Source organism: Argopecten irradians, unplaced genomic scaffold (assembly GCF_041381155.1).
Source record: "Argopecten irradians isolate NY unplaced genomic scaffold, Ai_NY scaffold_0460, whole genome shotgun sequence".
Taxonomy (NCBI): Eukaryota; Metazoa; Mollusca; class Bivalvia; order Pectinida; family Pectinidae; genus Argopecten; species Argopecten irradians.
In genome coordinates, this window is record NW_027187927.1 from 1 (window position 1) to 27,893 (window position 27,893).

At 36.0% G+C, this 27,893-nt stretch overlaps 4 protein-coding genes across 4 annotated transcripts; 3 read left to right on the forward strand and 1 right to left on the reverse strand.

The window, feature by feature from the left end:
* Positions 1-705: 705 nt before the first annotated feature.
* Positions 706-6,444, reverse strand: LOC138312758 (threonylcarbamoyl-AMP synthase-like; the record flags this gene model as incomplete). The annotated part of the gene is made up of 3 exons (XM_069253522.1): positions 6,282-6,444; positions 1,235-1,430; positions 706-940 (listed from the first exon to the last, which is right to left on the reverse strand). Coding segments are annotated over exons 1-3 (594 nt in total), but the record flags the coding sequence as incomplete, so codon positions are not given.
* Positions 6,445-11,770: 5,326 nt separating this feature from the next.
* On the forward strand, positions 11,771-12,799 carry LOC138312759 (uncharacterized). Its single transcript, XM_069253523.1, has 2 exons — positions 11,771-12,365; positions 12,521-12,799. Exons 1-2 carry the CDS (start codon positions 12,057-12,059, stop codon positions 12,797-12,799), a joined length of 588 nt encoding a protein of 195 aa, XP_069109624.1. The 5' UTR covers positions 11,771-12,056.
* An 886-nt stretch (positions 12,800-13,685) lies between these two features.
* Positions 13,686-20,782, forward strand: LOC138312760 (papilin-like). Its single transcript, XM_069253524.1, has 5 exons — positions 13,686-14,955; positions 17,141-17,221; positions 17,429-17,635; positions 19,035-19,181; positions 19,390-20,782. The coding sequence occupies exons 1-5, from the start codon at positions 14,925-14,927 to the stop codon at positions 20,766-20,768; spliced, it is 1,845 nt and encodes a 614-aa protein (XP_069109625.1). The 5' UTR covers positions 13,686-14,924; the 3' UTR covers positions 20,769-20,782.
* Positions 20,783-20,990: 208 nt separating this feature from the next.
* On the forward strand, positions 20,991-27,853 carry LOC138312757 (uncharacterized). Its single transcript, XM_069253521.1, has 6 exons — positions 20,991-22,462; positions 22,687-22,810; positions 23,251-23,377; positions 23,547-23,671; positions 24,049-24,244; positions 26,807-27,853. Exons 1-6 carry the CDS (start codon positions 20,991-20,993, stop codon positions 27,052-27,054), a joined length of 2,292 nt encoding a protein of 763 aa, XP_069109622.1. The 3' UTR covers positions 27,055-27,853.
* The last annotated feature ends 40 nt before the right edge of the window (positions 27,854-27,893 follow it).

A 27,893-nucleotide genomic window follows, 5' to 3' on the forward strand; every position in this document is an offset into this window, starting at 1 on the left:
CCTGGCAGAGGCAGGTATTAAATTTATTGTAAATCCTGCACCCTGTTACATAAATCTAGTTAATTTATCAAATTCCAATCTCTTTTAGTCTACAGTATTTCGGAATTGAAATATTTCACTGAAGATATGGTGTTTAATCAGGTGATACCATGCATGCCCAGAAGAAAAAGAAGAATAAAATATTACATGGGTCTGTCAAGTGGACTGGGATATTTCAACCCTTGTGAAAAAATTTGGATAATCGACCCGAGGCTTGCAGAGGGTTGATAGTCGAAATCATTCACGTAGGTTGAGATATTTCTGTTCACCTGAATGGTCCATGTAAGATTCTTTTTCTCCCACACTTTAACCAGAAATGGTGAAAATTCAGTCGATATGAACGTCACTGTGCATGAAAATGGTCAACGCATGTATTGATGAGGTCACTGTCTAGTGCGTGTGAGCTGTCTTTTCCCTACCCCGGAAAAAGACAGAGTTATCTTTTCCCTTCTAATCGCGGGATAACCCTGTGAAGTATGGGAGAAATTCTTATGATTTAACTCAATCAACACCCTATACGCAGAAAAGCATGAAATATTTATACCCATTGCCAGTTATTGGGCTGTACAGGGTTATTCAAATATACCTTGATTATCTTATTATCATAGGTATAGGCTATTTACAAGGTTAATGGAGTAATAAAGTTTATAAAGTATCACTCCTCACCTCCACAGATACTGTACTTGGAGCAGCACTGATGTTTGCACTTGTCAGGGCAATCGGTTCCTGACATGACCTGGCCAGGGACCTGATGAACAATTGATCCGGTATTCTGATCCCTATTAGGGAGACATTGGGGTTTAAACTGGGACTCAGCTCTTCTTTCCTTGTAAATACTACAGTGACAGGGCCAGGGAGCAGCTCCGACAATAACTCCCTAGAGACTGTTACATGACCCCACCTACAAGCCAGAAAGTGTTTTGATAAAAAGCTTAAAGTAAAACATAATTTTATATAGCATTTAATTAGATATATAAATTTCAGATAAAGTGTTCAAGACTATTGATTATGCGAACCATCTAATCGAAGTGTCATACTTTAATCATTCCTTTCATCTTCTCACACATTAACTGATAAATAGACAAAAATATCATTCTGCTCTCTGCAAATTGTTGATTCATTTTAAAGCAAGATTTATTTGTTAATCAAGCATTTCCATTCATATATATATATATATATATATACATGTACATACTTGTATACATCATCAATATCAGCTACACTGATAGCGATTGGTTTCTTCAAATCTCGATTTTTCAGTTGATAGATCCTACTAGTAGCATCATTCCTCTGAGCTAATCCTGCGACTCCATATATAGTATCTGTTGGCACTGCTATGATGTTTCCCGATTTGAGACTTTGTGTTGCCAAGGAAACCACATACTGTAAATCTGAAAAGGGAATAATCATATAAATATTGATCTGTATACAACTTCTTCAAGTCATCAATTGCTTGTTTGTCAAATATTCATACTTACTACACATGTAAATTTTCCTTTTTAAGAAATCTATCATTATACTTGCATCATGGGTTAAATTTACAAGCACATAATAATTATATATATCCATGAACAATCAATATTTCTGAGCTTTAAAGAATTGTTTCCATATAATGTAAACCGGATATATTAAATTGGAATTTAAGTGCACTTTAAGTTGAATGTGGTACTAGTATATGTGAATGAAGTAGCTATTGCTAAATCAAGAAACAGGAAAAACACCTGAGTTGTAACAGACAGTTTGTTACATTATATTGTGGTTTTTTCCTCATTTATATTATTTACAGTAAAGCATGCTCATAACGAACAAGCTTACAATGGATTCATGCTCATAACTTAAAATTTCCATCCCTAGTCAATGTTCTTGTTAGAAATATGCATTTGTGTATATAGGAACTATAACAAAGTGATTTTGTTGGTCCCCAAAGGTTTGTTATAAACATGTTTTAGTGTATAGAGTCCTGACTCTTGTATTGCTTTGGCCAAGGTACATGTAACTTACAACTTGTGTACATCAATTATTTGATTGACAACAACATATCTTGATATTAAAGCCCATGTTTGATTTGAAAATTACTTAGATTTAATTTGGATAACATTGGATAACATCACACAGAGGTAAAATGGTTTTCACGAACCAGTAGAAAATCAACATCAAAGATACTTTTAACATTTGATTATTGCACATGTTATACTTGGCTGGGGACACTCCAGTATATGCAAAATAGTCCTGCATTTGAAGGATCATTTAGCTACTCAAGAGCAGGATTCTGTGAAAAGTTAATGCATAAAGTTGTTTCATACATTTTAGCAAAAATGGGTGTCATATTATTACATGGCACTATACCTAATAAAACTTTCTACTGTTGCAGGATTGGACTGGGTTGATTATCGGTGACCAGGTAGCTCAGTCGGTAGAGCACCAGGCTAGTGTTTGGAGGGTCACGGGTTCAAATCCCAGTCTGGCCACTACATTTTCTTCTCTCCTCTTACAGAGTTGGCGACCAACTAATAAACCATGGTGGTGGTGACCGTGTTTAAAAGGGACTCGTATATCTACTAGGGCGCAGACTTCAAGAAAGGAGGGAAGAGTGTAGCAGGATTAGACTCAGTGGGTCGATCATCAGTGACCAGGTAGTGTTCGGAGGGTCCATGCAGGGTTAGAATCCCCGTCTGGCCGTTCCCCTACACTACATAATTACTCAAATTGGGACAAATTTTATTGTAAAAATTTCCACAAACAAATTCACCCCTATTGTTTACTATGGGGCTAAAAACAGCTGTTAAAATGTCTGTTCTATCTGTAACGATAACAAATGATTAATTCATTATAGATGCAAAATCCCTTGGTAATTCAACATAAAATTGTAACCCAATGTAAATATAAGAACTGAACATCTTTCAGTTGGCATTCATAGCCAATACGAATGCCAACTAGACAGAGGCAAATCCAACATGAAGAGCGCTTCATAGAATTTATTGGCTATAAATACCAACTGAAAGACGTTCAATGCTTGGAATTCAATCGTTTATAAACAAAAACAGTCTTAAATCATATAATTTTACACCGTATATGGTAATCTGAAAATTATGACACCCTTTTTAATGTGCAATTTTAAAACGACTTTTTCCGTTTGAATTTATCCTTCAAACGCAGGACTATTCCTCATAACGGTTACACATTTTGTACATGATTGTTCCCAACCTGTATACAGTTGGTAGTAGACTAAAGGTTACATATTGTGCACACGGTGTGAACTAGGAGTGGACACGGCGTGCACAAGGTTTAGACTACAGGTAGACACAGAGTGCACGAGGTTTAGACTACAGGTAGACACAGAGTGCACGAGGTTTAGACTACAGGTAGACACGGAGTGCACAAGATTTAGACTACAGGTAGACATGGAGTGCACAAGATTTAGACTACAGGTAGACATGGAGCGCACTACGTGTGAACACGGTGTCCACTACAGGTGGACATCATGTCCAGGTAAAATGTCCACTACATCCAGACCACAGACAGACTAGATGATGTGCCACAGAGATATGAGAAAATATGTATTTATTCTGCAGTCTATATGGACTTTGACAGATAGAAATATTTATTGCGATCAGAAACATAATATTTATTGCAACATAAAAATTGCAGTTGGTGACTGGAAATCATTCGTACTGTAATGTTTATTTGAATAGATACATATTAAGTGAAATGTCTCAATATATATATTATCATACAATTTAATTTATAAATAAGGACGTTTATTAGAAGTTATAAAAGCAAATTAACTGTGTTGCAAATTAACTGCGTACGGTAAACCACATACTGGTTATGTCTCATCAAAGGATAGTTCAAGTCTTCTTAGCTAGTAATATGTAGTTTAAAGATGAAATTCTTTTTCGTACGCATAAAGTGATGAACCTTGCGTGGAGTAAGATTTTTAGTGTAAGCAAATCGTCGCCAAAGAGATATTTTGATCGGCAAAATATTTTGATTAAAAAGAATATATTGATGGGCATAATAAAAGCAAGGACATATAAACATAAACAAATTAAATTCTTCATAAAATCTTTAACTATGTATGTATGGAATATTGTTTTCTAAACGGCAAGGTGCACGAAATAGTTTTAATCCTGTCAAATGTATAATATGTATACATTTGCTACATGGAACCTGGCGCGTTGCAAAGCATTGGAAAAATGAGAAATCGTCCATAGACGTTAAAAATCGGCATTAGAAATAACACTTTATTGTGTCAACCGATTGAGGAACCTGTAAGCACTGGCTTAAGAAAGCAAAAATTTATTATCGGGCATGTGGCCTGCTCGTGAGCATCAACGCTGTTTCAAAGGACCGATCGCTAAAATGAAGGTCACATGCCTGATAACAAATCAAACAGACAGAATAAAAATAAATCCAACTTCTACCCATTTAAACATTAGATTCATAGTTGTTGATTAGATTCTGAATTTGTCATAATTATTTTAATTCTAGAAACCTTGATAATTTAATTTGACTACCTGTATACATGAAGTACCCCTTTTCCCGTGTGTCTTCCAGTCTAGCCAACTTTTTGGGATTTTAGTGAGAAACAGGTAGGGTAAAAGGTTGGTCCCAGGGTGAATAGGTGTGTTTTAACTAAAAACAACACAGGTTCTACTAGCACAACACTGACAGCACAGGTAAATTCCAGGGAAAGGGAAAACCATATCCAGTAGATATTCATTAGATGTCGAATATTTGATTAAGAATGATACACTTTTGGTTTATGTTTGGTTTGTAATGTAAAATAAATTGTACATCCATAAACTGTAGTATTAACTTCATGAAACATACAAACAAATGCTATTCAAATGGATCATGTTGATCAAAAATAATTTTTATCAGAAAATTTGTGTACCACATATTAACATATTTAAAGAACGAAGTTAAACAAAAACCGTTACCCAACAGTATTATACATTGGACCTCTTGTCACACATTTAGTGTGTCTGAGTGAGATATAGATAGAAACATTAATCATTATGACAGAAAATTCTAATCTGACAACTTAAATACGATTGAAATTGAAATATAAGGATTGAATCTTGCTTTTGGTCGATTTCATGGGGGTGATGTGAATTGAGTTCCCTTTGAAACAAAACAAAGTTGAAATATGAACTGCCTCCAAAATTGTAGAAATCCAGTCTGTTCCCGGTGGTCCAAAATTTTCGTTTTTTGAAGATTGGAAACCCTCATTTTCAGCACCCCCATAAAAAATTTAACCATCAGTAAACATTCCGCCATAATTTTCCCCCCTCCCCCATGAAAAATAAATCAAAAATAACAATTTTTTGCCCCATCATGAATTAGTCAACTGTTCCCAATTATGTAAGTTTCCCCCATCAGGGTGGTTTTTTTTGTCCCCCCCCCCCTGCCGGAAACATTTTTGTTCAAAAATTTAAAGGTCCATTATAGACACATTGTATATTTTGATAATTACATACCCCCATTTTTTTATTTTCTGAGACATTTTAACTTTTTTACGATTTTCCCACAACATTTTGGCGAAAAGGTTTTTTTTTGCATTTCAAATTAAAGTTTTTTTCTCACAAATAGATGCACACAAATAAACAATAATGGTAATACCCCAGAGGTTTAATTTGAAATTTAAGCAATGAAATAAGGGTAAAAAACGTTTCCCATTTGAAATATGAAAAAACAATTTCCGTAATTTTAATTAATACTTTTTTCCAAAAACTGATTCAAGAGCAATTTTTTCAGAATCTCAGAATAACCCGAGAAAAATCCCCAGTGGGGGTTTTTTTTTATTTTTTGTTCCTGTCGTAAAAATAGGTCGAATAGAAAAAGAGGAAAAAAAGTGGGTTTTTTTCCCCCATCCTTGTAAAAATCAAATTTAAGATGAAAGAAAACTTGTTATTTAAGCTACGCTGAAAAGGGTAATATTTATAATATTAAAGTATCACCCAGGTTAAAATCTTGGCCGTGAACGCGTCCATTAATTTGCTGTAAATATGGTTAATATTTACATTGCAAATTATTGTTTTTTTGTTGTATTTCCGTCCCATTTCCCCCCAAATAAGTTTTTTGGTAAAAGGGTAAAATGATAAAAAAAAAATATAGTACAGATTATGTAAAATATTAAGTAATTGTGGAACAGTAAATAAAATTCCAATTATTGAAAATAAATTATAGGTAGAGTGAAAACTAACTTTTTTAAACTTGAAGACATTAATTAAATTTACCCCCTTGATGGTTTCCCAACTCATGGTATGACCCAAGTCCTTGGACCAAGGTTGTGGGGGACAAAAACAGGAAAAGTTGGCCCAGACTGGAATGATGTTCACAACTTAAAAAGTTGGCTCTAGACTGGAATGAACCCCTTATCTCCAACCCCAGGATGTCCATGTTTATAGCATGCTGTACTTAGGCGGCAGCCTCTCTACATATACATTGTACTCATCACACAAATAACGAACAGTTATACAACAATGGTAAGTCAATAGGGATATGTATTTTAACTGGTAGTAGCATTTTAATTTATTTGATAATGAAGCTTTAGTATATTAAAAATTAACAACATAAATCAAAATACCAAGTGTATAATTAACTAAAACATTTATTTCAAAAGTTATTGGAAAATCATATTTCATCCAATTATCCTTTTTCATTAATATTAATTTTTTTACACTGGCTTTTTAACATATATCAGAAACCTGATTATCATGACTATGTATATAAAATACCAAATTACAATGTTGAATAAGTACATAATCTAAATTAATTTTGATTATAATATATACATGTATTATTGGTAAATTCAAGGTTGTGACAGACATGCTTGATTTACGCATTGTACAGCTCCCGTCAGCTCCACTTCAAGGCTGTCTGTCATGACAATAATTGAGGTGTATTCAGCATCACTTACTATATGTTTTGCCAGCTATTTTTTACCTCCTTCCACCAATCTACCCCCCACCCCCCTCCCCCGGGAAAATGGGTGTACATGTTTACCCAGGCTCTACAACAAACATGTACATGTATCTAATAAGAATGGTACTTTTGTGGTTTCAAACTCACAAACCTATATGATTTTTTAAAAGGTAAAGTGTATTTGTTTGTCTTAACAAACTTCCATTGAAACAATTCTAAAATCACATATTATATAAAGATACTGCCCTCCATTCTCATAAAGCCGTGCAAACACAGAAGACAACGATTCTGCCCTCTGGCCATCTATCGATGGTCACCTTGAGGTACCTGTATAGCTGGATACTGTGGCTTACCTGTATGTTTGACAAGTTATAATTATTGGACCATGACGCAATATACGGTCAAGATAACTTGCGGGGTTGGGATTTCATAAACATATTGTGTTTACCGGTAATTAAGAATCAAAACAAACTGAATTGGGTACTTGTAGGTAGTACTATACATGTAGCTACGTCATAAAGTTTGAAGTGGATTTATTCTGCATGATCTTTTAAAAGACGTTTCAGTTTTTAATAAAGAATATGTACTTAAGCTATTTTTACGTACAATACTTTTAGAACTTGATATAGCAAAGAAAAAATATTATAAAAGTGTATATTTATGAAAGACGATCTACAAGGGTGTCGCTAGAAAAACCGATTGATAGGGACCAAATCTTTTTATTTAAAAGCTATGTATTACCCGGTATATGATTGTATTACTAATAGCTTAAATTATAAAAGAACAAGTGTCTCAAAAGCACAATAGGACTGGTTTTTTGCCGTAGCTGCAAGATTGTAGCTCAAAAGACTTTTAGACAGAAAATGGTGTCGTCTTAGCAGGCCGGGTACGAATATTCGTTCTAGTTTTTGCCGCAATTCAAAGTTGTTTTTGACTTATATTACTATTTCATGTAAAATTTAATGCAATTTACCCATAAAACATTGACTTTTGAAAACGTAATATAGAAAAATTTAAGATATGAAATGGAAACTACTGATATTAACATTAAATAGACATATACTTAATGAATACAAATTAATCTTTATTACTTTTGCAGTGAAAAGGTTTTATTCATGTATACTGAAAAAATATCGTATTATATAGTTATATATACTGTACATTAAATTGTAGATGTTGTAATTTAAAAAAAGAAAACAACTAAAAAATTATAACTATGTATTATTTTAAATTGAAGAACGTATTCTTCCCCGATCCCTAACTATAACACATCACCTTGTCTGTCTAAGTCTGAATGTACCTGGACACCATGTTCCACCTGTAGTGGACACCGTGTTCACACGTAGTGCACTCCGTGTCTACCTGTAGTCTAAATCTTGTGCACTCCGTGTCTACCTGTAGTCTAAATCTTGTGCACTCCGTGTCTACCTGTAGTCTAAATCTTGTGCACTCCGTGTCTACCTGTAGTCTAAACGTAGTGCACTCCGTGTTCTACCTGTAGTCTAAACCTCGTGCACACGCCGTGTCTACCTGTAGTTCTAAACCTCGTGCACTCCGTGTGCACAAGGGTGTAACCTTTAGTCTACTACCAACTGTACTTTGATTGGGCGATCATAATTACCTTAAATTTGAGTGACTCTCTATATACCAACACTTTTCGCTTATTGGTCAGAAGTCGACACAAAATAGGCATACAGTAAAAAAATATTCCCTTTTTATTATACAACTGTTGTGTAGTAAAGTACTCTCGTTGATTCCTTGGATTTACCGATTCATACATAATTCGACATGAGGCCAGCTTTCACGCGATGTTTGAGTTGTGCTCAAGCTGTCGACGACCACAACAGCATGCGCTGCAGTGCGATGGTTGTGATAGAATGGCAACATAGATTGTGTTGGACACTGGTAAGTTCCAATTTATTAAAATTTTAAACACTATACAAGGCTGCTAGCAGACAAAATGACCTAGCGACTTAACTAAATTAGGGACTCCAAAATGTTGTATATGGGTATGTGACAGTATCATGTATAATTTTGAGGGTTTGATTGTGTATTTTTAATTCATATTTATCATAATTATATACTGAATATTATATCAACGCGTATCTATTTAATACTTAAAAAATCGATTGAGTTGTTTAGTACAGTTAAATAAGGAATTTATAACGTACAGAATTTGTGGATAATCGAATGAATCTGAACGAACGCTCGCGAGTTTTGTCCCAGGTCGGAATACTGAAACAGTGCGTGTAGGTGTTTTCGCTTGTCGGGAGGTATGATACGGGGGCAGGTTTGGTTTGGTAACGATAATGTTTTCGCAGTCGGTTACTTATCTGACGAGCCAGGGTTTAATGCATTTTAACAGGTTTGAATTGAGAGCCCCATCCAAACATTTCAACGCGGGCGCGATTAAAACCTATTTTTGATTATTTCCCAATTCTTTCAAATGTATTTTTCATCGTCATTTAAATATGTATATTATAGGTATATCACCATTGAGTTATACCGGTGGCTACCATGCGGGGAAGAGGACGGTCTGATTTAGCATGGGTTTTGCAGAGGACTGTAGTATCCGTCATCACACTTAGTGAATTGGATACGACGGAAAGTTAGGGTGTAAATATTGAATGCCTATGTTTTTAATAGGGTGTACATTTATATTACATTATTAATTAATGTTGGTGTATACAATTCAAAATCACACAGAGTTTTTGATATCTTTTTTTTTTTTTTTTTTTTCTTTTTATTTTTTTCTTTTTATTTTTTTTTTCTTTTTTATTATGAAATTAAAAAAAAACTCGTAACGGCGAGTATATAGCAAAATAAACCATGATGTTAGATTAAAGATTATAATATATCTAGATTTGAGTGACTAATTTTGTCAATCTCTAGTCCGCACCTGTGTATGGATACTTTCCAATCGGCATCCTTCTCCAGTTGCCCGAACCCAGAGATGACCCGCCTGTGTTGGTGGGTACCGTTTCCTTGACCGATGACGCTGGCGCTTGTGATGAAGGTTAAAAAAAAATTCGGTCCACTGTGCTTTTATGCAAATTTTAAAGAGTTCACTACATAGTAATCTTATAATTTAATTTATTATTTTATTTATTCATTATTTAAATATCTGTCGCCATTCCTTAGTTTGGTTGGTTGGGGCTGTCATTTCCGTAATCACATATAATTAATGCATAATCTATTTATTTTAGTATTTTATTGATATAACGAAGCGGAGTTATATCATTTTTTTTTTCGTCTATATTCAACTAATATTTAATTTTTTATTTCTATTTCAGCCAGCACCAACTAACTCCACATTTATAGGATTCCGACCAGACATTCGTCGCAGCTTTGGTGTTTCTCCGGTTCGACGTTCCGATACATTTGTCTTACCGTCTCCCGAAGCGTCGACCACAGACCCCTGACCGCCGTCGTCGGTGATGAGGACGATGCCACATCTCCCCAGCGTCGTACCCACAGACCCCTGCCGCCGTCGTCGGTGATGAGGACGATGCCACATCTCCCCAGCGTCGACCACAGACCCCTGCAGGAGCCGCCGTCGGTGATGAGGACGATGCCAACATCTCCCGAGCGTCGACCACAGACCCCTGCCGTCGGTGATGAGGACTCAGTCGAGTAAGTTCACAAATGCAGTTATTATATTATAAGCGCATGCAATATATGAAAAAGCAACTTGTTCAGTTAATTAGATACTTTGTAACTAATAGATTACAAACCTGTGGAGAAAAGCCGAAAATTTAGTGAATATTTCCAATTGTTATTTTAGAGCATTGTGATTATTTTAAATGCAAGTTATTTTTTTTATTTTTCCAGATAGAATGCATCATTCGACATTCAATGAACCCACACCGCTAGAGGGTATCATTACAATCCTAAGCGACCGACTCTCACAGGATGGATCCGCCAATCATAGAGAGGTATATAATTAATTTGATATTGGGTTCAATTTCATTAAGTAAAAATTATCACAAAAAAATCAAAAATAACCAAGTTATTAATCAAACGCTCATTTATAAAAACAAAGCACCAATGTAGGAGAATATGACATTGATGATATGTATTTCAAATTTTGCTTAAATTGAACTTTTTTATTACAATTTAGGTTTATTTATTTGTATTGTTTGGCAGATCCCTCTCGACGGACCCGTCCTTGCCATCAGATACTATCCTGGAGGACCAGCCCGTCCGATATGAGATAGTAGAGACCGGGACCAACAAACGTCGTCGTAAGCTTGTTTCTACCGACGGCTTCTCCTACACTGTCAAGGTATAAATATAGATATAGACTCATATACATTTATGTACATGCAATTTGATGTTTATTTTTTTATATAATAAAACACAAAATACCTTATATAGTTCTTTACATAGAATGATAGCCGTTTATTAAAATGTTGCATATATGTAAACTTGTATTTTGATATATATATATATATATATATATTACATTTTATCATTTATAGTGTGCCAGCAGCAGGACAACTACATGGAGATGCAGCGTTAGGAACAAGAGCGTCTGGTGCAAGGCAACCGTTTTGCAGAGAGGAGACACCTTCGTCCAGGGATCCTGTGATCACGTTCACGCGCCAGACAACCTTGCCATGAAGAGGGTTCGGATCGCTACTGAGGTATGTAAATGTGCATAATATGTATATAACTATCATCTTATCTGTATTTTTACGGTATATATCTTATGTTTAATAATACATGATACATATATGCATATTGATATATTTATTACAAATTATTAACAAATACATCTATGTCTTATAATATTCTCATTCTAAGATATATTCATTCATTTCTTTTATTATCATTGTACAGGTGAAGGACTCAGCCTTGGCTCATATTCATCGTTCCGCCGGGAGCATAGCAGAGGCCGTGATGACAGAACATCTAGATGACCGGGACTTCAACCTCCCCAGACCCGACTACCTTGCCCGGGCCGCAAACAGACTTCGCCAGAACTTGCGACCACAAGACCCTAAAGATCTGGATTTTGATGTAAGTATACAAAATGTTAAAGGAATATTTTTTTCTGCTTTATCATAAATAGTAACAAAGAAATTATGTTGAATATGAATATGCTCTTAAAACAGCGGGTTAATTTTTTAATTGACAATGTCTTTTATAAACTAGTTTTTTTATTACAGATCGACCACGCCTTCCTCAACTGCCCAGCCTTCGTCATTGGTGACGTCTGGGTTGATAATCAGCGCCATATCCTCTTCGCCACTGCTCAGCAACTCGATCTTCTTCGCCAAGCTCGACGATGGTATCTGGACGGTACATTCAAGGTAGGTCAACTTCTGCTGACTAGTGTGATAATATTATTCATTCCAGAAAAAAGTCGTTCAAAATATCTCTATCAAAAATATGTTTACTAAGCATACTTGCGGTAATTGATAGTGTTTGTTTATACATGAACATTAATAATGATATGATATTTAATTATCAGATGAAAATGATGATGTGATCCATTTTTTATTAGGTCCGGAAAGGTCTATGTCTAATCTAATTTAATGGGGTTTTTTCAGGCTGGCATCATCGCTTGAACGGCAAAGCTGGACGCGCCAACCTCCCCTTCTACATGCTGGTTCCGCTGCTGCTGAAGGAGGCTACACTGGTGACCATCCAACAGCGTTTGGTGTCAGAGAATGCGCTTCAACGTCATCAGAGAGTCGCCTTCCGACGCATCCAGGGTCGCGTACACACCATGTGGGACCAGTACGACCACGATGAGTTGACCACGTCCCAGTTCCTCAAGAAGATAGGAGATGTCTACGCCCCTCGTCCTGTGGTCCTGGAGTAGACTGTGATAGATATGCACAACTCCCTGAAACTCCCTCACATCTTTTAGACTATATATAGACATCTGTATACCATGCTGAATATCATCCTTCCTTTAGAACGTACATTATTAATTTGACTTACTGGACTCTGTGAAATTTATTAATTGTTAGGAAAAAATCGCGTGGCTCTTGTAGAGGGGGCCTCCACGTGGCAAGAGCTGGGCAGCAATGTAACCAATTAGCCAACAAGCTAACGGTTACATTGTTGGCAGACACCCTCATATAAAGTATTTATTATGAAAATAAATCTTAATTACTTATCCGTATCTATGTCGTATCTATACATTTCAACATAATGAAATCAATCGTTTCACAACGATAACATTAATATTATGTGAAAACGGTAATAAATATATATATATATATTATGTACATTAATCTTCACAACATGTACAAAGTTTAATAAAATTTAAATATCTTTTCCCATTAATACACTTGATATAAGTATAATAATCAACTTGTATATATTTATGCATAATACTATATAAATGTAATCATTATCTTATACATATACATTGGCTTATCAATTTCAACAAATTATCTTTTTTTCGATTTATCCTTTAAATAAACTTCAATTAGAACTCTAAATGGACAACATATTAAATACATATGTCTTTAAAAGTATTTTATTACTATGGCTATTTAAAACTAGGGCCGTTTTAACTAGGGCCGTTCTGACGCTAGGGCCGTTTTTACTAGGGCCGTTATTGCACTAGGGCCGTTTTAACCTAGACCTAGAAGTTTACATCTGTAACATGTCGATATGCGCATGCGTGCTGACGGTTTTCACGGTACTTACGATTCTCACGCGACACCGCCATGGAGGCTACCGCTTGGAAGGTAAGTAACAACGACTGTTTTTATATCGACGACCTATTAAGGAAATCTAACTGACACACATGACTTAAATGACAATAGCTAAAAGACTACAATGTAGTTTGATAGAGATATTTCCTTTTTCCTTAAAAAAAATCAGTCGATGCATCGTTTGGTGGACAGTGTTTCTGGGGTTCTTTTTTTTGCGATGGTTTCTGGGGTTAACTATCGTCTGTTGTTTTTTCTGTGACTAAGACTTGATCAGATGATTGCAGTTTTCGTCGGGTAATGAGAGAAATGTAGTACTTTCTTTTAATATTTTCTTAAAATATAAATCGCATCCTTATTGACGTGAAAACATCTCCACAAAATCGGATTTACATCGTGCTAGTTTCGATGGTGTAACGTTGATACAAGGGACCCTCAATGAAAATGAAACGTCATAACGAAATATTGTCGATACAAATGGGGTGATAAAAATTGTGTTCAGTTATTTTTTGTGTTAAGTGGTAGTCGTTTCATGTTTTTTTTACGTATCCAGATCGAAAAAAACAGTTTACGTATTAATATTAAAAAAAAATTCCCGAAGACATTTGCGACTTCCGGTCGTAACAATATGGCGGAATGGCGGGTGAAACGTCTGTTTTCAACGCTTGCATGTTGTCTGCAGTTTTAGCAATTCTTATTATGATATTAGTTTTAATATTTGTCATCTATCGAAAGTGGACACGTTTTTTCAATTTATGGACATTTAATAAGGACATGTCATGATGACAACTTACTGATGACGTTCTTTGGCGACATTGTGTTTAATGTGGAGGCACGTCATTTCAGATATGCTTTGGCGTACGTGCTGTACAATGAAATCAGATGTAGTCTTTTGTTAGAGATCGTAGACTTCAGACAGTGCTATGGACTTCGATTCAAAGATATGGAAGATTTTAATCGTGTATTTGCCTATTGTAATTGTTGTTTGCTCAGAATCAAGACTCGAATGGATTGCAATAGTTTATGTAAGTACTGATTGTCAGCTGAGGCGAACTTAATAACCCTACGTGTTATGGCAGTAGTTGAAGCAAAGTACACACAATGTGATTGTGATTGCACAATTTCTAAATTTGTTTTACAGTTGTGAATATAGTCGGTGTCACTTTTTAATTATCAAGTATGAATTATTCTGTTTTCAGTTAAGAGAGGGAGATATAGTATGGAGTCGGGTCCCAGGAGTGAAGAACGTACTGTGGCCTGTTAAAGTTGATATCACAGGAGATGTTGGGTACTGCAGGAGTGACGATGCCTGGTAAGTTCACAACTCCATGCACAATCCATTGTTGATAGAATATTTATCATTGCGCATATTTAAATTTCCATGTAAATATTTTGCAAAGTTCTGCTTAGTCTAATATTAATCTAAAAAATGCATAAAACATTTCTGGATTAACAGACTAGATTACATTCCAGGTTGGCAATTTACATTCAGTTTTGTTCTTCAAAACTATGTAGGAATTTGGGTGTTGCTGGACTAAATGTGCCTAGATATTTATTAACATTTTCACCAGAAAAAGTTATGTCAATTGATTCATGGAAGCTTATATAGTGTTACAACTTACATGGTCTTAAAAGCATGGCTTTCTCACAATGTAAATACTTTTGTTCATGATTAAATTCATGCAGGTTTCCATTGAAAGATGTTCAACCATTTGAACACATTGAAGAGAAAAAAAAATTGGCAAAGAGTAAGAGGATGTTAATTGTTAAAGGATTGAAGAAAATGTGTTTAGAATATTTGCAGTTATGTTTCTGTTAGCGTTCTTCGCAGAAAGTTTTTATTACCATTTTATATTTTGTTATGCTGTTAAGAACTTTGGTCACTTATTCAGAACTTCAGTATTTGAGTACCTTTAATTTGAGACCCAATTGTCATTAAGCATTTGTTAATCTTGTATCATTAATTCAAAGCCTTCAAAGGTTTAAATTCCTCCTGTGCGGTTAGATGTAGATTTATGTGCAGTAAAAATATTAACCATGGTTTTGGAAAATGTCTGCAATCTAATTCTGAAATTTTGATAGTTAAGTTTTTTGTTGTATGTCAGGTAGTAACTTGATACAGATCTTTTAGTTACTATCATTTATTCATAAAGCAATAGGCAGGTAATGCCATTTTGCTACAACAAAAAGAGGAAAAAACACCTTTTAATTTTGATAGAAACAATGAAAATCTTAAGATAGTAATTGTCAACTCATTATGATTTCGGTTTATATCATACATACTTTCGTGCATGCAAACCTTTACTAACCTATAGATCGAGCTGTTTATCATATATCAGCATTGTGATTCATCACATTTGTATTTAAAGACTATGTCATCCAATTGTATATCTGTGACATTGCCCTCAACAAGAATGGTCTTGTTTGTTAAAAAGACGGACATGATGCATATTTAACAATGTTTGCCAAAGCTCTCGTCTGTAATGAAAATTTGCCAATATGATTGAATTAAAGTTAGAGTGTACATTGTGAGTGTGCCGCACAATATCCATATGAAAAGTTGACTATGGCGAATACATTTACACCTCTCGGCTCCCTGTTTTGAACATCCGGCACCTAGCTGTCTGCTGTGTTAAATAGGTCATGATCATACTACTTTTGACAGGGCAAAAGGTATGGTATTGTGTAGAGACTAAATGAAGATCAACACTTTCCTTCATTCAGATGACTTTATTCCAATCAAATTAAAGGATGACTGCTACCTGCAATACATATACATAATATAATGATTAGTTAGAGACGGTACCTGATGTGCATTTAAAAAAATATTAATTATGTTATTTTGGAGTTAAAATGATTAAAAGTAATAAAATTGTAAAAAAAAATGCAGTTTGATTTGACTCGATAAAAATTACGATGCAGATTTTGCCATTGATAACAGCTCTACTCACTCTATAGACAAATGTTTGTTTTTGTAATTTTATTAAACTTATATGGTTTATACAGTGCTTGAATTTTCATATGTGCTCCTTGAGTTTTACCCATAGATTGAAGAAAGTCGATTAAAAGGTCTTCTGGAAAAAGTGCATGAATTTTGTTTAAAAAAATCTGTATGAACCATGAAAGTGCATGCTTTATCATTTTATGTCCCTCATTTCCTCATTGTTAAAGAGACAGCATACTAAAATATTTGCATATAAATTAAACATCTGTACTTTTCAGTGGATAGTTACTTGTTGTATTTTAAGCTAACAATTCCAAATCAAAAGCTATTAAATGTATGTTCATTATACTCTATAGACTGATTTAGCACACAATATTCAGACTGCTTATGAATGTTGGTAGTAAAACTCCTGTCCAAATAAAACAAACTATTCACTTATGGAAAAAGGGTATAGCAAACCAAACTCTTACTAAGAATATGGTATAAGAGATCTATGTAATTCGACAATTGTTTTGGTTATATTTTGTAATTATTATTTATTTTGGTGTTTTAGAATCTTTGAAGAAGAAGCCGGCAACATATGATGCGTTCCTTTCTGACTTAATCTGGGCCATTGAGAGGACTACAAGAAAGGGTATGTTTCATTGTTAGCAACTGTTATCTGAAAATTATATTGAAATCTTATCTTCAATAATTTGATTCATATCCACATTTTCATGAGCTCTGGATATGTATATTTGGGTAAGAAATTAGATGAGTTGTAAAGCTTCCTTTTTATGAAATTTTTATTTTCCTTTGAGAATTGTTGCCATAGTCTTATTACTTTATTACACAATTGCAGAGGATGATGGTCTGCAGTTAACCACAGAGATAGGAGATGGGTCTGAAGGCTCCTTTGATCCCCAAGATGACGGTCTGCAGTTATCACAGTTAACCACAGAGACAGGAGATGGGTCTGAAAGCACTTTTCATCACCAAGATGACGGTCTGCAGTTAACCACAGAGATAGGAGATGGGTCTGAAGGCTCCTTTGATCCCCAAGATGACGGTCTGCATTAACCATGGTTTTGGAAAATGTCTGCAATCTAATTCTGAAATTTTGACACTTAAGTTTTTTGTTGTATGTCAGGTAGTGACTTGATACAGATCTTTTAGTTACAATCATTTATTCATAAAGCAATAGGCAGGTAATGCCATTTTGCTACAACAAAAAGAGAACAAAACACCTTTTAATTTTGATCGAAACAATGAAAATCTTAAGATAGTAATTGTCAACTCATTATGATTTCGGTTTATATCATACATACTTTCGTGCATGCAAACCTTTACTAACTTATAGATCGAGCTGTTATCATATATCAGCATTGTGATTCATCACATTTGTATTTAAAGACTATGTCATCCAATTGTATATCTGTGACATTGCCCTCAACAAGAATGGTCTTGTTTGTTAAAAAGACGGACATGATGCATATTTAACAATGTTTGCCAAAGCTCTCGTCTGTAATGAAAATTTGCCAATATGATTGAATCAAAGTTAGAGTGTACATTGTGAGTGTGCCGCACAATATCCATATGAAAAGTTGACTATGGCGAATACATTTACACCTCTCGGCTCCCTGTTTTGAACATCCGGCACCTAGCTGTCTGCTGTGTTAAATAGGTCATGCTCATACCACTTTTGACAGGGCAAAAGGTATGGTATTGTGTAGAGACTAAATGAAGATCAACACTTTCCTTCATTCAAATGACTTTATTCCAATCAAATTAAAGGATGACTGCTACCTGCAATACATATACATAATATAATGATTAGTTAGAGACGGTACCTGATGTGCATTTAAAAAAAATGTTATTTTGGAGTTAAAATGATTAAAAGTAATAAAATTGTAAAAAAAAATTGCAGTTTGATTTGACTCGATAAAAATCACGATGCAGATTTTGCCATTGATAACAGCTCTACTCACTCTATAGACAAATGTTTGTTTTTGTAATTTTATTAAACTTATATGGTTTATACAGTGCTTGAATTTTCATATGTGCTCCTTGAGTTTTACCCATAGATTGAAGAAAGTCGATTAAAAGGTCTTCTGGAAAAAGTGCATGAATTTTGTTTAAAAAAATCTGTATGAACCATGAAAGTGCATGCTTTATCATTTTATGTCCCTCATTTCCTCATTGTTAAAGAGACAGCATACTAAAATATTTGCATATAAATTAAACATCTGTACTTTTCAGTGGATAGTTACTTGTTGTATTTTAAGCTAACAATTCCAAATCAAAAGCTATTAAATGTATGTTCATTATACTCTATAGACTGATTTAGCACACAATATTCAGACTGCTTATGAATGTTGGTAGTAAAACTCCTGTCCAAATAAAACAAACTATTCACTTATGGAAAAAGGGTATAGCAAACCAAACTCTTACTAAGAATATGGTATAAGATATCTATGTAATTCGACAATTGTTTTGGTTATATTTTGTAATTATTATTTATTTTGGTGTTTTAGAATCTTTGAAGAAGAAGCCGGCAACATATGATGCGTTCCTTTCTGACTTAATCTGGGCCATTGAGAGGACTACAAGAAAGGGTATGTTTCATTGTTAGCAACTGTTATCTGAAAATTATATTGAAACCTTATCTTCAATAATTTGATTCATATCCACATTTTCATGAGCTCTAGATATGTATATTTTGGGTAAGAAATTAGATGAGTTGTAAAGCTTCCTTTTTATGAAATTTTCATTTTCCTTCGAGAATTGTTGCCATAGTCTTATTACTTTATTACACAATTGCAGAGGATGATGGTCTGCAGTTAACCACAGAGATAGGAGATGGGTCTGAAGGCTCCTTTGATCCCCAAGATGACGGTCTGCAGTTATCACAGTTAACCACAGAGACAGGAGATGGGTCTGAAAGCACTTTTCATCACCAAGATGACGGTCTACAGTTAACCACAGACACAGGAGCTGGGCCTGAAAGCTCCTTGGATCCCCAAGATGACGATCTTCCGTTACCACAGTTAACGACAGAGACAGGAGGTGGGTCTGAAAACTCCTTTGATCCCCAAGATGACAATCTACAGGTACCACAGTTAGTAACAGAGACAGGAGTTGGGCCTGAAAGCTCCTTTGATCCCCAAGTTGATGGTCTACAGTTACCGCAGTTAACCACAGAGACAGGAGCTGAGTCTGAAAACTTCTTTGATCCCCAAGATGACGATCTACGGTTACCACAGTTAACCACAGAGACAGGAGATGGGTCTGAAAAATCCTTTGATCCCCAAGATGAAGATCTACAGTTATCACAGTTAACCACGAAGACAGGATCTAGGCCTGAAGGCTCCTTTGATCCCCAAGATGAAGATCTACAGTTACCGCAGTTAACCACAGAGACAGGAGCTGAGTCTGAAAACTTCTTTGATCCCCAAGATGACGATCTACGGTTACCACAGTTAACCACAGAGACAGGAGATGGGTCTGAAAAATCCTTTGATCCCCAAGATGAAGATCTACAGTTATCACAGTTAACCACGAAGACAGGATCTAGACCTGAAGGCTCCTTTGATCCCCAAGATGATGATCTACAGTTATCACAGTTAACCACGAAGACAGGATCTAGACCTGAAGGCTCCTTTGATCCCCAAGATGATGATCTACAGTTATCACAGTTAACCACGAAGACAGGATGTAGGCCTGAAGGCTCCTTTGATCCCCAAGATGAAGATCTACAGTTATCACAGTTAACCACGAAGACAGGATGTAGGCCTGAAGTCTCCTTTGATCCCCAAGATGAAGATCTACAGTTATCACAGTTAACCACGAAGACAGGATGTAGGCCTGAAGGCTCCTTTGATCCCCAAGATGATGATCTGCAGTTATCACAGTTAACCACGAAGACAGGATCTAGGCCTGAAAGCTCTTTTGATCCCCAAGATGATGATCTGCAGTTATCACAGTTAACCACGAAGACAGGATCTAGGCCTGAAAGCTCTTTTGATCCCCAAGATGACGGTCTACAGTTATCACAGTTAATCGCAGAGACAGGAGATGGGCCTGGAGGTTCCTTTGATCCCCATGATGACTGTCTACAGCTACCACGGGTAACCACAGAGACAGGAGATGGGCCTGGAGGCTCTTTGATCCCCATGATGACTGTCTACAGCTACCACGGGTAACCACAGAGACAGGAGATGGGCCTGGAGGCTCTTTGATCCCCATGATGACTGTCTACAGCTACCACGGGTAACCACAGAGACAGGAGATGGGCCTGGAGGTTCCTTTGATCCCCATGATGACTGTCTACAGCTACCACGGGTAACCACAGAGACAGGAGATGGGCCTGGAGGCTCTTTGATCCCCATGATGACTGTCTACAGCTACCACGGGTAACCACAGAGATGGGAGATGGCTCTGAAGGCACCATTGAAGTCATGGATGCATATGACTGGCAAAGTAATAAAAGAAAGAAAACAATGATTGTGGAGGATTCAGCAGACACCTCTGACTCCGAAGTTTTTCCCATGTTAAGTAGACCTGCAAAGATGAGGAAATCACATTTGCTTGATACCGATGATGAAGATGATGCTGAAACTTTCGATGAAAAAAAGACAGCAAGGGACATTTCGCATAAAGACATTTATGTATCATTAGTGAAAGACAAGTATGTAAGTGGGAAACATACAAAAACAAATCGAACTTACGATTCTAGACATCCATGTATATTTTGCTCAAAGACTGTGTGTAATTTCAGCCATCACATTTTAACCAGGAAACATAGTAATGAAGATGAAGTAAAACAAATACTTAATTCTTGTGGGAAGGAAAGGAAGAACCTCATTGCTAAGTTGAGGTTAAAAGCTGCACACAATCACAACATAAATGTACTGAAAAGAAATAAGGGAGAGATTTTCCTTCTTAGGAGATCAAGATACGAAGCTGGTGAATCTGAAGAAGATGAATCTGAAGAAGATGATGAAGGAAAAGGAGATAAATGTGAACAGACCATTGACATCAGAAAGTATGGACCCTGTCCAAGATGTTTAGGGTGGATTTTGCTGGCATCTATCAAACGCCATTTCAAGGTATGCTGTGCTGCTGATCCAAATCTAAGCCTTTCCTATACCAAAAATTCTTTGATTGTACAATCTGACATTATAATGGGGAAAGTGACAGATGAGGCATCACCTGCTCTTGTGAAAGAGGTATTTCCAATAATGCTAGTTGATGACGTATCCAAGGTAGCCAAGCATGACGACCTGATTGTAAATTTAGGCAATCAGTGGATGTTGAGGAACAGAGGCAACGAAATCATGCGAAAGTATTATACAAGTTCTGTTATGAGACTAGTGGCAAAATTGAAGAAGAACTGCCAGATGATCTCTGAGTTGAATGATGAAAGCATGGATGGATTTCTCCAACCCAAACACTTTGATGTTGTGGTAAAAGCAGCACTGTTGTGTTCTGCTGGAGATGAAGAAGATCTTGAGGATTTAAAATCTCCCAGCAATGCAGTGAAATTAGGTCATGATATTAAAAGGATGCTATCGACAAAACTGGCGAAAGGAATTAAAGAGAGTGACAATCAAAAAAAGAAAGAGGCGGAGGAATTCAGGAAGCTTATGGACATTGAATGGGGTCTTCGGGTGACAAAATTGGCAAGAAGTCTAATGATTGAGGCAACATTCAACCAAGAGAGGAAGCTCCCACTCCCCAATGATCTCAAGAAGTTGGCACAATTTCTCACAAACGAGATAAAGGATCTGGATCTCGAAGATGCTACATTTGCCCAATTTCGAAAAGTGGCCAACCTGAATTTGGTTAGGATAACATTATACAACAGAAGAAGATGTCATGAAGTTCAAGCCATGAGGTAAATATTAATGTTCATAACATTTAAAAACCAGCTCAGTTTTAATGCTTTGGTTTTCATTAGATATTGTTCAAGTTTCTTTAAATATAAGTTTTTTCAAAGATTTCCTATGAAAGCCTGGAGACAATTTCCCAATGAAAGCAATCATTTAATGTTACATTTTAAATAATGATTATAATTTAAAATAAAGACAGATTGAAATATAGAGGTTCATGTTTCCACAGACTGACAGCATATGAAATGAGGAAAACGGGCATAGATGAGGTTGGAGCAGAAATCAGAGGAGAGCTTACAAATTTTGAACGCCATCTCCTTGAGCACCAAGATGTGGTCGTACTCAGAGGAAAAGTATGTAGATTCTTCCATTGTATAAGGATAAATTAATTTTCAGCATTAGTGAGGAACAAGATTCCTGATCAAGATACCAAAAACTCAAATGCTGTTATGACCTCAAACATGTTGAAAAAATAATTGCAATCCAATTGAGACATTTTAGAGTCTTAATATAAGAGAGCAGATGTGTTTTTTCTTTAAACTTATATGTATTTTAACACAGATGCAAATTTGTTTGATTCATTTGAAACTTAAAGGTGGTTTTGATTTTATTCATGAATGAAATGTTATAACGATTGAGAAGTGTTTTTAAGTGTGTTAATGCATCATGTGATGGTGTTACTGGTTTTTGAATAAAATTGAGTGGATCTGTTCAGATAAAATGTAAATATTTAAAAGAAGCTTTCAAAGTGTTGAAAGACAAGCTTCAACAATCCCATAATTACACATTTCAGACTGGAAGAGGAGTTCCAGTAATACTTCCGAATGATGTAAAGGGCTCTTTGCAGTATCTCAGCAACAGTACAGTCAGGAAATCAGCTGGGATTCCACCAAACAACAAATATGTATTTGCAAATGCTGGTGAGTATGTGCTCAATTTAATTCTGGGTTTTTGATTGAATTACACAAGTATCTGAATTTTAAACTTTTTAAGTCTCTGATTGATATCAGATTTTCAACTTGTTTTGTGACAGTAGTAGAGTTTTGTCAAAACTTGACCTAAATATTACGTATGCCTTGGTTTATGCAGGTGCTGGTGTATTTAGGGCATATGATGCTATCAGAGATATTACACAAGATCCGAAAGCAGGATTACAGATGCCAAGCCTCATAAGAACTTCCAATATGCGAAAATATACAGCCACCATGCTACAGGTAAGGAATGCAATCATAATTGTTTTATTTGTCTACAATCATCAGATATTGGTTTGTTTAAATAGCTCTCCATCTGTGATCCATCGTCTGTCTGTTGCGAAATAATCTTTGATATCAGTTTTCCTTGAGAAACCCTGGAATGATGTTTCTGTTGTGTCCAGTCAAATTAAGAGTTTGAGCTGGTTTTATTGTTACATTTCTTAATGTGTCTTCAAAGTACCTTTTAAGTAATATTTTAGGTTTTTTTCTAAATTATACATGTACATGTATGCTTTTATCTCAATAGACGGTTCATCTTTAAGCCCTTGAGCCTTCCATTTTATTCATTAAGATTGTATTGTATGCAAACCACATGTATTTATACATATTTTTTTCAGGCAATGAATACAACAGATGCTGAAAGGCAGTGGGTAATAGATCACCTAGGCCACACCATGAACGTTCACCGGGAACACTATCGTCAGACATCAGATCTCCTAGAGAGGGTGGAGGTAGCTAAGATCCTCTTGATCCAAGATTTAAATCTTGTGGGGAAGTTTCATGGAAAGAAACTTAAAGATATTCAGTTGGATGGTAGGTTGCATTTGATTTCTATCTTGTTACTTCCTAGCAGACCAATGAAAATGTTCACCTATCACTCAAAAGTAATGACGTTTAATAATGAATGGAAAAATTATTCAGGTCTTTTCATTGCAAGGTTAGAATTTCAAGGACATATCTTGACATAACATCAAAATTGAATAATAACCAAAAATCCCAATTGTTTTTTAGCCCACCATCATCAGATGGTGGGCTATTCAAATCGCCTTTCGTCCGTGGTCCGTCGTCCGTCCGTCCTTCCGTCCGTCCGTCCTTCCGTCCGTCCGTCCGTCCGTCCGTTAACAATTCTTGTTACCGCTATTTCTCTAAAAGTACTGAAGGGATCTTTCTCAAATTTCATATGTAGGTTCCCCTAGGACCCTAGTTGTGCATATTGTATTTTGGGACTGATCGGTCAACAAGATGGCCGCCAGGCAGCCATCTTGGATTTTGATAGTTAAAGTTTGTTACCGCTATTTCTCAGAAAGTACTAAAGGGATCTTTATCAAATTTCATATGTAGGTTCCCCTAGGACCCTAGTTGTGCATATTGCATTTTGGGACTGATCGGTCAACAAGATGGCCGACCAGCCGCCATCTTGGATTTTGATAGTTAAAGTTTGTTACGGCTAATTCTCAGAAAGTACTGAAGGGATCTTTCTCAAATTTCATATGTAGGTTCCCCTAGGACCCTAGTAGTGCATATTGCATTTTGGGACTGATTGGTCAACAAGATGGCCACCAGGTAGCCATCTTGGATTTTGATAGTTAAAGTTTGTTACCGCTATTTCTCAGAAAGCACTGAAGGGATCTTTCTCAAATTTCATATGTAGGTTCCCCTAGGACCCTAGTTGTGCATATTGCATTTTGGGACTGATCAGTCAACAAGATGGCCGACCAGCCGCCATCTTGGATTTTGATTGTTAAAGTTTGTAACGGCTAATTCTCAGAAAGTACTGAAGGGATCTTTCTCAAATTTCATATGTAGGTTCCCCTAGGACCCTAGTAGTGCATATTGCATTTTGGGACTGATCAGTCAACAAGATGGCCGCCAGGTAGCCATCTTGGATTTTGATAGTTAAAGTTTGTTACCGCTATTTCTCAGAAAGCACTGAAGGGATCTTTCTCAAATTTCATATGTAGGTTCCCCTAGGACCCTAGTTGTGCATATTATATTTTGGGACTGATCGGTCAACAAGATGGCCACCAGGCAGCCATCTTGGATTTTGATAGTTAAAGTTTGTTACCGCTATTTCTCATAAAGTATTGAAGGGATCTTTCTCAAATTTCATATGTAGGTTCCCGTAGGACCCTAGTTGTGCATATTGCATTTTGGGACTGATCGGTCAACAAGATGGCCGACCAGCCGCCATCTTGGATTTTGATAGTTAAAGTTTGTTACCGCTAATTCTCAGAAAGTACTGAAGGGATCTTTCTCAAATTTCATATGTAGGTTCCCCTAGGACCCCAGTTGTGCATATTGCATTTTGGGACTGATCGGTCAACAAGATGGCCGACCGGTGGCCATCTTGGATTTTGATAGTTAAAGTTTGTTACCGCTATTTCTCAGAAAGTATTGAAGGGATTGTTCTCAAATTTCATATGTAGGTTCCTCTTGGACCCTAGTTCTGCATATTACATTTTGGGACTGATCGGTCAACAAGATGGCCGACAAGCAGCCATCTTGGATTTTGATAGTTAAAGTTTGTTACGGCTATTTCTCAGAAAGTATTGAAGGAATTGTTCTCAAATTTCATATGTAGGTTCCCCTAGGACCCTAGTAGTGCATATTGCATTTTGGGACTGATCAGTCAACAAGATGGCCGCCAGGTAGCCATCTTGGATTTTGATAGTTAAAGTTTGTTACCGCTATTTCTCAAAAAGCACTAAAGGGATCTTTCTCAAATTTCATATGTAGGTTCCCCTAGGACCCCAGTTGTGCATATTGCATTTTGGGACTGATCGGTCAACAAGATGGCCGCCAGGTAGCCATCTTGGATTTTGATAGTTAAAGTTTGTTACCGCTATTTCTCAGAAAGCACTGAAGGGATCTTTCTCAAATTTCATATGTAGGTTCCCCTAGGACCCCAGTTGTGCATATTGCATTTTTGGACTGATCGGTCAACAAGATGGCCGACCGGTGGCCATCTTGGATTTTGATAGTTAAAGTTTGTTACCGCTATTTCTCAGAAAGTATTGAAGGGATTGTTCTCAAATATCATATGTAGGTTCCTCTAGGACCCTAGTTCTGCCTATTGCATTTTGCGACCACCATCTTGGATTTTGATAGTTTAAAGTTTGAAAAGCAGAAAAAAGAATTGTAAGTTTGAAAAGCAGAGAAAAGATCCCTCTTTCATTTGTCAGACATAGATCAATCTTTGGTGGGCGCCAAGATCCCTCTGGGATCTCTTGTTTAGTTATGATTACTATTATGACTATTTCCAGAAATAACAAGATCATTCTCAATGGAACTAACTTATTCAAGATAATCTGTTCCTGCTTCATTCCGATTCAAGTCCAAAACAGTCTTAATATTTTTAATTTTTCAAATTAACAGATATTGTAGCAACAGCAGATGTAGATGCAAATGCAGACCACCCAGCTGCAAGTGACGAGCCAACTGAACACATTCCTGTAGCAAGGGCAGCAGCAATTGGCCAAAATGATGAATACATTCCTGACTTGGATGAGATGCAGCAGTCAGAAGAGGATGATTATTGTAATGAGAATTACTCCAAAAAGAAAAGGAAGAAAGCAGCATCTTCATGCACACGACAGATTTGGACACAAGAAGAAAAAGAGTAACTTGAAATTCTCTTCAGTAAAGAATTGAAGACCAATAAACTTCCAGGGCAGAAAAGGATTGAACAATTAATGTTCAAAAGTAAATGTCAAAAAGGAGTGATCCGTCTTAGGAAAAGGGACACAATTAAAAAGAAGTTATGTAACATGATGACCACGAAAAGGTCACAACAATTCACATAGACAAATGTTCACAGGACATCGGCAAGTGTCTAAACTCCACTCTGGCAAGGTTTTGTTGCTGACTTTAAAAGTTTAACGCTTTCATGTTTTTTTGGGGGTTTTTTTGTCAGAGCATATTCCATTGAATACATCGACTTTTTATCAACTATGGCAACTATTTTGTATGATACAACAACAAGGATTTATTTTGAAAGACTATGAAAATGAAAGATGAACTTTACACGTGATTTTTTTTATCTTATGGGAAAGTTTGCTGTTGTTTCAGTGTGTTGTGATTGTTCCCTGAGATTTATTAGAAGTCTGCTATGAATGACTGTGTAATTGTTAAGTGAGAAAAAACTGAATAGGCAAGCAATGTGTGTCTTACACCATTTCTGGTGAAGAAAAAATAGTACTAGTGGCACTTTGCTAGAATTGAACCAATATTTTCAATGCTAGTAGTATTTCTAGTTTTCAAGTTATTATTTTGATTTAATGTTGTATGATTTGCCCTTAGGTACATGGGATAAAATGTCCTCAAAATAATTATCTCAGCCTATCTCTACCTACCTGCTCCACACTGTAATGTTATGAACTTATTTTGCTAATATTTAGCTCACCTTTATGACTTACATCTGGGTGAGAGATTTTTTTTATAGTATCTTGTTCAAATAGATAAA